The sequence below is a fragment of the Apaloderma vittatum genome, unplaced genomic scaffold, assembly GCF_000703405.1.
Source record: "Apaloderma vittatum isolate BGI_N311 unplaced genomic scaffold, ASM70340v1 scaffold5569, whole genome shotgun sequence".
NCBI lineage: Eukaryota > Metazoa > Chordata > Aves > Trogoniformes > Trogonidae > Apaloderma > Apaloderma vittatum.
The window spans coordinates 38,796-48,846 of record NW_009736825.1 but is presented as its reverse complement, the minus strand read 5'-3'; the positions used below and the strand labels follow the sequence as shown (position 1 = coordinate 48,846).

The 10,051-nt window shown below is 37.3% G+C and overlaps 1 protein-coding gene across 1 annotated transcript in view; it reads left to right on the top strand.

Annotated features, from left to right (window-relative positions):
- The window catches only part of VCL (vinculin), a gene marked incomplete at its 5' end in the record, with an annotated part of 38,118 nt that overhangs the window by 11,645 nt on the left and 16,422 nt on the right, over positions 1-10,051 (top strand). Inside the window, 4 exons of the mRNA XM_009877108.1 lie at positions 5,222-5,312; positions 6,499-6,646; positions 7,710-7,863; positions 8,788-8,963. Of these exons, the coding sequence (XP_009875410.1) occupies positions 5,222-5,312; positions 6,499-6,646; positions 7,710-7,863; positions 8,788-8,963 (569 nt within the window). The remainder of the gene's footprint in view (positions 1-5,221; positions 5,313-6,498; positions 6,647-7,709; positions 7,864-8,787; positions 8,964-10,051) is intronic.

The window sequence follows — 10,051 nt, the reverse complement described above, 5'->3', positions numbered from 1 at the left end:
CTGCTGACTTTTTCTGAGTACCTTGAAGTTAAATTGCTGAAGGGATTTTTTTTTTTTTAAAGCTTAGTGCTGTGAGCAACATATAGTTGTAAATATATTTAAGAAAAATACTGAGACCTGAAGCCAGACTTATTAACAAATGAAATCTTGCAGAAAATCTAACACTGATGTAATCTAGGTATTAAAATCACTTCGGCATATATTGTTTGGCACTTGACCTGTAGTTTGCCTTTTGAGTTGTTTTGCCACTATCACTTCCTTATTATGACCACTTTGTGCATCTTTTTTTGTTCTCCTGTTCATTACCCTTTTCCCACCTTTAGAAGGTAAGCTTTTCTCCACACCCTACACCTCTACCTTATACTAAAACCGAAAAAGCATGTACGTGGGATTTTGTGCTGTGTGCAGACTGCGTGCTGTGCAACTTTTTATTTGTGTGCCAGCTGTGACACCACACTTGTGTATACACACACGGGAGTTTGGAAAGAGTCTTAATAGTTCTGTCTAGCAGTATGCAGAAATTGGCTGTCACTAAGAGAATGGTAACTGCAAGCTGACCTGCACTGAGACTGTCTGAGTCGGATTAGAGTTAGTCCAAGAGTTTTAAAGCACATTCTTGCTGAATGTTTCTGTGTTAATTTGTTACTTGTCTCTGTAGCTACAAATAAAGGGTCCAGTCATGCAGGAGCAAGCTTTCTGCATGCCCAGAAAGCTTTATTAGATCAGGAATTTTGTCCATTCTGTAGTATTTCACCAGCAGCTTTCCTTCAGTTCAAGTGATTTGTGTTCTTCAGGTCTAGGCTTAAAACTTCAGTTTTATGTGTGCATTTTTTCCAGTTCAGTTTTATTTTTTGATTTAAGCATTCCTGTATTTTAAGAAATCCAAATACACGACAATTTTGGATTTTTTTTGCTGTTAAAAAAAAAAAAAAGGCTGTTGCAAATAGTTGGCAGTTTAGCCCTAGGAAATTCTTTGTCCTCTTGCTAGTGAGGCAGATTAATAAAGGATTTTATTAAGAAAATAGCTGATATATTGGAAGTATTTACAAACAGAAAATATTAGTAGTTATGTGTAATGCATAAACTTGTTGTGTGAATTGATATAATCAAAGTATCATTCTGTTCTGAGTTAAGAACTTTGTAACTGTATTTGGTTTTGAATTAAGCTATGCTGCCAACTTGAAACTGTAGCACTGGGCATTAACCAAACAGTTATGACTAAGAATGAGTTGAAAAATGCAGTGAGTTGAAGCAGGAACTACTTTGCAAATAGCCACTTGCTACCGACCTGTCCTGTATGTACATAGGTATCTAATGATTGACTGTTTCTGGGAGGGAGATCGAGGAGCTCTTTATTCTACTTGAGAGTACCATTGCATGCATTTTGTGCCCGGTGGTCATGAGAAAGGTATTTTTTTCCCCATGCTTTTCTGGAGCAAAGTTAGATGTGTTTGGGCATGCACAGTCTGGAATTCTTTCCTGTGTAGTACATGCTCTGGTTGGAGTTTGTTTATTATTCTATATTCAATTGTTTATACACTGAAGTACCACAAAATCTACCTAGAGATAGTGGAGAATGAACAAGAGTACGAAGAAGCCTACAATTCTGGCTTCATAAACTATTTTTTTTGGTCTTTCTAGACTCTGAACTGCACATTTCTGTTACTGGATTGCAATAATCTCTGCTTGCACTGATGCTGGATTTTTAATTTTTTTTAAAGTAGTATGCTGATTTAGAATTGAAACACTGAACAAATACTGATCTCTGACAAAATCTTGAAGAAAACACAAAACCCCAGCCCAAAGTATCTGTATTTATTTCTTTCATTTGTAGCTCTGTATCTTTTTTCCTTGAACTTTTTGTTTTATAGAGGAGTTTAGCTGCTTCTTGTATATTCTTAGTGCTTATTTTTTAAATTGACTTGAAGTAATACTCAATTCAAACATCTTCTATTTCCATAGACATGGAGGGAGTTCAAAATTGTAGGAAGCTGAGAAGTATCCAGTGTCCTGTAGGATTGAACTCTGGATGGTGACTTCAGCTCTTTATTCTGCCAGAAGTCTGGCTTTGCCTATTTCCTTCAACATTGCCTTCTTTGGTAATGAAATGCAGATATTGCTAGACTAGACCAGTTTGAGTCAGAGGTTGTGTTTTATATTCAACAAGGGATTGTGTAGGGTTTATTCTGCTCCTTTTCAAAGCACTGCCAATACCACCTGCTCCATGAATAATCTCAAAATTCTTGGTAGTGGCAGAAGTGATGCACAAAAGCATCTTGAATAAGTGGTCGTTTGCTTTAGGAACTGATTTGAAAAAAGCCAGCTTGCTCTTTTCCCTTCAGAAAATGTTGCACTAGTTGTTTAATTTTATTAACTTAAGTTGCTTATCTCTTCTGAAAAGGTAATAGTGCTGCTTTTTTTAATTAAATTCATTTTGCCAACAGGGGTACTGTGGGGAGAGGAGGGCAAGAATAGTTTTTTCTGATAAAACTGCTCTATGTGGGACTTTGTTATAGGATAGCTGTAGAAATTCTTTTATTTTCTTGCTTGCAGCTGATATTTTGCTGGCAAATCCTAAAGAGTAAAAACATTTAGCTGTTCAGGAAAGAACCAAGGCATTGGGTCGGTTAGCTCAGTGGTTTGAGCACGGTGCTGGCAACAAGGATCAACACTGAGGTCACGTGTTCGATTCCTGCTCGGTCCCCATGTGTTGCCAGGTCTATTTAAGTGGTGGCGTCCCTGCCCAAAACAGGGAGGTTGGACTAGATGAGCTCTAAGGTCCCTTCCAGCCTAGGCCATTCTATGATTCTATGTTTTAAACAGCTCCATCAGTCAGGAGCTGTTCAGACACTGTCAAGCAGTAAGACTTTGAGCAAGTTGCTTTGTTTTGTTTAAATCGAGTATTTCTACTTTTGTCTCCCTGCTTAGTAGCCTGAATTGGTGGATAAGTCGAGACACTTCAGGATTGCTTCACCTTTGTCCCTTGCCAACTATCTGACACCAGATACAGACCTGGCAGAAACAAAAGCACAGTACTAACAAACCTAGTTAAGGATGTGTTCTGTTCTTGTATTTAAAAATTACTCATCTCATTGCAATGAAAACTCCTTATCAGGCTAAAGCTGAGAGGGATTCCTTGCTGTGGCAGTCTGAGCTGTGAGGGTGGAAAATATGTCATTTAAGAGCAGTTATTCTGGACTACTTCAACTGCTGCGCTAGGATTTCACTAGAATATTTTTTATTATTTTTTTTTTAAATAGGAAGAGGGGACGGTATTTTGCAGACACGTGCAGAGCCACACAGGATAGCAAGATTTACACTGCGGAGCAATCCTCTAATAGCCTTCATGTGATGGGACAGACGGACCCTAATATTGCTCGGGTAGTGCTGGCAATTACAAAATCATGAGTGTAAAAGCTAAAATACCCTTGATTTTGTCCCTGATTATAAGAGTTTAGGTTCAGAGGCTTCTGTGTAATTCTGCTGAAACTGCAACTCTGCAGACAGCTGAGACAACATAAAAGCCTGTGTTGGTAAAAAGGGAGGGGCAAAAACAGCTTTCCCAACACTCTCCTTTCCTCAGCCATCCCATACCTATCATCTTATCAACACAAAGCAAGGTCGGTTGCCTTTTTAAAAATTCAGTGTGTTCTATGTTTCAAATTATTTCTGGATAGACAGGCCTGCATTAGACCATTCATTTCAAACTAAAACAGCTTTGGCACATATATAAAACTGGAAAACTCTAACACCTACCTTCATAGCTAGTAAGGTTTTTATACACATTTGAATTCTTAAGTGACTGATTACTTGTCTCATATATTAAACGCATAATTCTCAAGCTATAGGGAAGATGACTTTTAAAAGAATGTGCCTGCCTTCCATCCCTAGCTGCATGTCCTACCCTTTTGAAGTTGTTTTTCAAACAGGTCCTGATGTAAGCTCTGAGATTCAGTTTCTAGATTTGAGAACCAATCATCCAGGTGAAGATGCTTCTGCTTTTGGTGCTCTCAGACTGTGATTCAAGAGCCCTTAAAAATATTCAGCAGTATTGCATGACCTTTTAGCAAATTGGCTACTGAATTATATTATAGCACCTTATGAGAATAGCTGACAGACGAACATGACTGAATCGGAATGCCAAATGTTTACTGTGATGCATTTTTGAGACTAATCGTGCAGAATGAATATCACCACTAAAATATGGCAGTTCTTTAGTGTTGTCAGGATATCGCAGGCTGTACCAGATACTGATTGTTGATGTTAGTAGGCTCCTTTTCATAAAGTGGTGGACATGGACAATCCAATTCAGTTACCGTGAGAGCCAGGCTTCTTTTCATCATCTGTCTACCAATCGTGGGATGTTAGATGCATTTCAAAATCACTTCCATGACATGCGTGGTAAAAAGCTATTTTGTTTTTTTTTCCCCAACTTTCTACCTGTTAGTCTTTTCACTGGTGTGCTTTTTTTTTTTTTGTAAGATAGGAAACTTCTGGCCTCTAGTGGAGATATGACACATGAACAATTAAGAGGGTATGCAGAGAAATGAAGACTGGATGGTCTTCCCTAGTCAAAGAGGTGTTGGGTAATAGTAGCAGAGTAGTCAAAGATACAGCTTCTCTGATGCTCCTGGCAGAGGAGTTCTGAGTTTAAATCAACCACATGTGAACACTTGTGTCTGTCTCCTAAGACATTAAACTCCAAATTTAAGAATTCCAGGAATTAGCTCGTAGTCTATTTTCCACAAACAGCGGTTGTTTGACTTTAAGTAGCAGAGCTGGTGAAAAGTGCAGATGTGCAGCCTCTCACACTGAACTAAGTAGTAAAATTCACTGACCAATTTCAATTTTTGAAGAGTTTAACCTTGTTGTTCCAACTTTTCTATGTGCCTGATAAAAGGAAAAAATAGAACTAATTCTAAGATGTGTGCTTATTACAGCTCTGACTTTAGAAATTAAAACACTAGTAAATAAAAGAATAGAAAAATCACTAAACTTGCATGCATATTTTTTGCATTTTGAGTGAAATGAAAATGTATGTCTTAGTTGGAAAGAAGTAATTATGACCTGCTACTTTGAAAATAGGGTTTGAGCTGCTTATATGGGTGTGTTTCTGTAAGAGGACTCTGCTTCACAAAACTTCTGTCTGCTTTGGCTGTGGTAACTATTTGTGCTTTGATTTTTTTCTGATAATCGTTTTGCTGGTTTCTGTTTTGTAAAGGACACTGAAGCCATGAAAAGAGCTTTGGCCTTGATTGATTCAAAGATGAATCAGGCAAAAGGTTGGCTGAGAGATCCAAATGCACCTCCAGGTAATACTTAAAAATAGAAATAAAATATCACAGTATTTTGATTAAAATATCTGAGTAATTCTGTTTAAGGCAAAATTGCCTTTAAGCATCAAGAACCCATACATAGTGGATAATTCTGAAGCAGTCTGTGTTTTATTTCTTTAGATATTGGAGACTGAACAAGTTGTGTCTAATGATCTGGAAAGCTTTGCTGCTCTTTAATTGTCAAAATATGTTCTGTATAATGTAGATGTTTTTTTCTCTGTGTTCCAATATCAAAACCAAACCCCCATAAATTACATTGAATGATATGTAACTGCAGTTGCTAATACTTAAAATCTCTCCTTTTGTATTTCCAATTTTGTGTAACTTTAGGTTTGCCTAACACAATCTCTTTTAAGAGTGTCTTTCAGTCTTGACAGATAATTTTTTTTATGTGAAAACCTGCTGTAAATACTGTAACTACGGTCACCTTTACTTATCTAAAGGTTTTACCTTTGCATGCATCTTTAAAGCAAATAACACTGGATAGAGATGTATTCCATTTGGACTTGGAAAGAACTTCCTCTGAAGTTGAAGACAATACAGTTCTAAAAGTTGAAGTGAATTGTTGTTATCTGTGGAGCTGCTGCTTTTATTACTGCTGACTTCATCCCCCTTGCCACACTCAACTGCAGAAACCTTGAAGTTATTTTCAAAGCCATCTGTCATTGACACTGGCAAATAATGAAAGAAACTATTAAAAATTCAGTACATAAGGACAAATGCAATGGTAGTTGTAGAACTTACTGCAAATCAGATTTTACTGAATGTATTACTTAAGGAATCAGGGTAGGTTGCAAGAAAAAAGGAATTTTATTCTTGAGTCTTCTTTAGCCGAAATCAAGTCAGATTTGCAACTGGCTGAAGTTAAAGCTACGTGAGTCTTACCATGGTGCTTTTTCCCTTCTAGCCTCAATTACGGATTCTCTAAATGAAATTAAGCTATGATAATAGAATGATTAAATGACTTGAAGCATGTGGCACATGATGTGCATCAAGGTTATGCTATATGGTGTCAGAAACCTTATCAAGTTTGGTGTATATCTCAGATTTAGATAAATGTGTTTTCACGACTGAACCTAATGCAGTTAATCTGGTGGGACATGAGGATAGGAGTCTACATGCCAAGGAATGTCTTGTTTGTTTTATTAACTGTGTGTCTTAGGGGATGCTGGTGAGCAAGCAATAAGGCAGATCCTTGATGAAGCTGGAAAAGCAGGAGAACTGTGTGCGGGCAAAGAACGCAGAGAAATTCTGGGAACATGCAAAACACTTGGCCAGATGACTGATCAACTTGCTGACCTCCGAGCTAGGTAAATTCTTATTTTAAATGGATGATTTTCCAGTACTGCTAAACTGGTTTTTCTGAACTTGCAGTTGTGTCACTTCCTAACCTTTAGGAGAGCAGGCCAGTAGCTATATTTTGCCTTTTTCACTTCAATCTCTTCTCGTTAAAAATAACATGTTTTCATATGTGAAATCTTTAATTATGTAACACCAGGAGGAATTTTGCTCATCAGGAAGATAATAAAGAGTTTGTTTAATGTCAAACACGTAACCTTCCTCCAGATTAGGCAGAAGTGAAATTTTAAATTCTACTGTTAGATAAGGTATAAAGAAGTATTTACTGAGACTCTGACCTGACTGTGTAGATACACCTTAGACTCTCAATAGTATGCTTGCATCCTTCCACTTACTGTAGTCTTTTTAGTCAGTAGTTTGATAAAGTTAACATGCTCAAAAAGCTTTCCAGTAGTCAGGTTATTTTGGAATGGCGTATGAGTTTTCCTACACAAAACTAACGTTCTTAGGTATGTATGTTTGAATTAATCTTTTTATCCAGCTTCTAAGCACTTGAACAAACAATGATAGTGCTGCAAGTTTTCTGCAGGCCTTTGAACTTGTATTGCTGGCATCCTTTTCACCATTTTAAGAAGTCTTACAAGTAGTCCCTAAGCCTTAATCTGTTTGTCAATATAACTGAGGCAATCGAGACATCTTATTTTAGCTTACAGGCTTGCTGGCCTCACTTAGGTGTGACATAACTCCTACAGGTTCTGGCTGGCCTGCAGCAGTCTGTAAATGAAGATAACTGGCCTTGCCAGAAACTGTATCCTCAAATAACCTTCTTTTGTGACACTGAATGTTCGTACTTCTGAGGATGCTAAATGTCAAATTCTGGAACGGGGAAAATGTGCTGCTCTGGTGTTCCTCCTCAGTTACTTTTGTTTTCCCAGGGAAGAAAGTGATTAAACGCTGTGTATCTCTTGCAGTGATTGCTGGAAATGCTCATAAACATTTTTATTGCTTCTTTGTTAGAAGAGAGCATTGTTCAATCCTGAGCCGAATCTGTGATGCTCTTTTTGTCTTGGGCAGAGGACAGGGTGCTACACCCATGGCTATGCAGAAAGCACAGCAGGTGTCACAAGGTCTGGATCTGCTCACTGCAAAAGTGGAGAATGCAGCCCGCAAGTTGGAGGCCATGACGAGCTCTAAGCAGGCAATTGCGAAGAAAATTGATGCTGCTCAGGTACCACTAATGATTTCATAAGTACTTTAGCAGGTGATTGCATTACTGCTGCTAGAACTGCTATGCCGAGTTATCGTAGCTGTTTCCAAACACAATACATCTGCATGGTAGGAAGAACATGCAGAGGGTACTTGCTTTTACAAAGGAAAATCTTAAATTCAGAAATTTACAGGGTGCTGTGGGTTTTGCTAGAGCTTATGACTTTTTTTTTTGTAATTGTTTTTAGCGTTGCTAAAAATTTCAAGGCTATGAAATTAAAATGGGGAAACACCCAAAGCTTGGACACAGATTTACCTGTGGGTGAAACCAGAGCCTTTTTCTTGGATTCTGTTTTGGCGGTGGATTTGGAGCTGCATATTAGTGACAAAAGCAAAACAATGTTAATAAAACTGATTTTTCTTTAGTTGAGCCTTTATATTTTTTCACTCTTACTGTCCCTCAATGGTTAGCCTATTACCTGGTGATGCTGATGGTCATCAAATAATATACTTTATCTAAATGTGTATATGTGTATAGAATTATATGCATGTAAATTTACTGTAGTATTATATGTATTTCATACTAAATTATAATGGGACTACTTAGTAAAAGTCTTGTAAAGAGTGCCACACTGAACAGGAGCATCTGGGTCTTATTTTTCTTCTGAAAACTTCATCATGATTCGTTAAAATTACTACTTAAATTTTACTTTCGGAAATACTGTTGCCAAATGTTGCGGGGAGAGAGAGAGAATATAAAATCTTTGGGTGGATTTCATCTAGTTTGACATCTTATTCAAAACAGACAGTAGAACAACTCGTATCTAAAAATGAGAAGTCTTCTCAAAACTATTCTGTGTTAAATACAGTTTTGAAACTTTGTTTAAAAGCCTTTATAGAAATAGTAATTACTGTTTATGTTCATTTGTACACAACTTCTATTAAGAATTGGCTTGCAGATCCTAATGGGGGCAGTGAAGGAGAAGAACATATTCGGGGAATTATGGCTGAAGCAAGGAAAGTTGCAGAATTATGTGAGGAGCCTAAGGAAAGAGATGATATCCTCCGTTCCTTGGGAGAAATCTCTGCCTTGACAGCAAAGCTGTCAGAACTGCGACGACAGTATGTATTAGTTTTATTACCATTAATTTATCTGAGTGACTTTCATTTGTAGTTCAAACTGCTGAGCAAAATCAGAATATTAATGATTAATTGGGGAATATATTTTCCTCCAGGAACTGAGAATGGACCTCTTAAACTTCTGAGTTTCTATCTAGCATTTAGTGAAAATTGAATATTCAGTTCTTGGGTAGGGAGAAGCTAAGTTTTTAACATGCCTTTAAAAATTTCACTTATAAAATATGGTACCCTTTTTACAGCTTCAACCTAATGTTTTCATTCCCGAAGCTTGACTTGCATTGTATTCCTAAAAAAAAACAACCCCAAACCCCAACAAAATAAGACAAAAAATTTCTGCTGCCTATGGGGCATTTGGTGAGCAAAGTGAAGCCAAAAGTGAGCTCCTTTGTACTGTCCAAGCATTTCAAAGGGACAAGATAATGTGGAATTTGTCTTCGTTGATGTCATTACTGGTTTTTACTAAACAGTTTACTAAATGGCAAGGTGGAATATCTACCGCTTCACTCAGTATCAGTGTTCTAAGCTGTAACCACAATCTGTGTAGAAGATAAGATTTTTAAAGAAATATTTCTGTATCAGTTTTGCAAAGAGAATGCTGGAGAATGGAAATGGAGAAACAAGTTACTATATAAACTGTGATCTTCATCTATGGCCGGTTGCAATATGGAGATAGATATTTTTCTTTCTTCACTGATTAGATGCTTTAATCAAGTTTTTCAGACATAGCTGTCGCAGGTTTTAATGTGCTGTCTCATTTCAAGTGTGTGTGTGTGTATATATGTGTATATATAGAGAGCCTTAAGTCTGTTGCTCATTTTCTGCTTGTAATCTGTGTGGAATTATTGCAGTTGCTCATAAGACAGCTGTGAGTATGGGAAATTCAAGTCATGAGTTTTATCAATAACAGCAGCATGCCTTTCCTCCACCTCATTGTTGTGCTGAACATATGTAATATCCAGGTGCGACAGCCGAGAAGCGAGATGGGAGTTTACATATGACAGGTTTGTGTTATTTGCTCTGAGATTTGAGTATCAAATTTAACCTTATTTAAAAAGACCAAATGCCTTCCA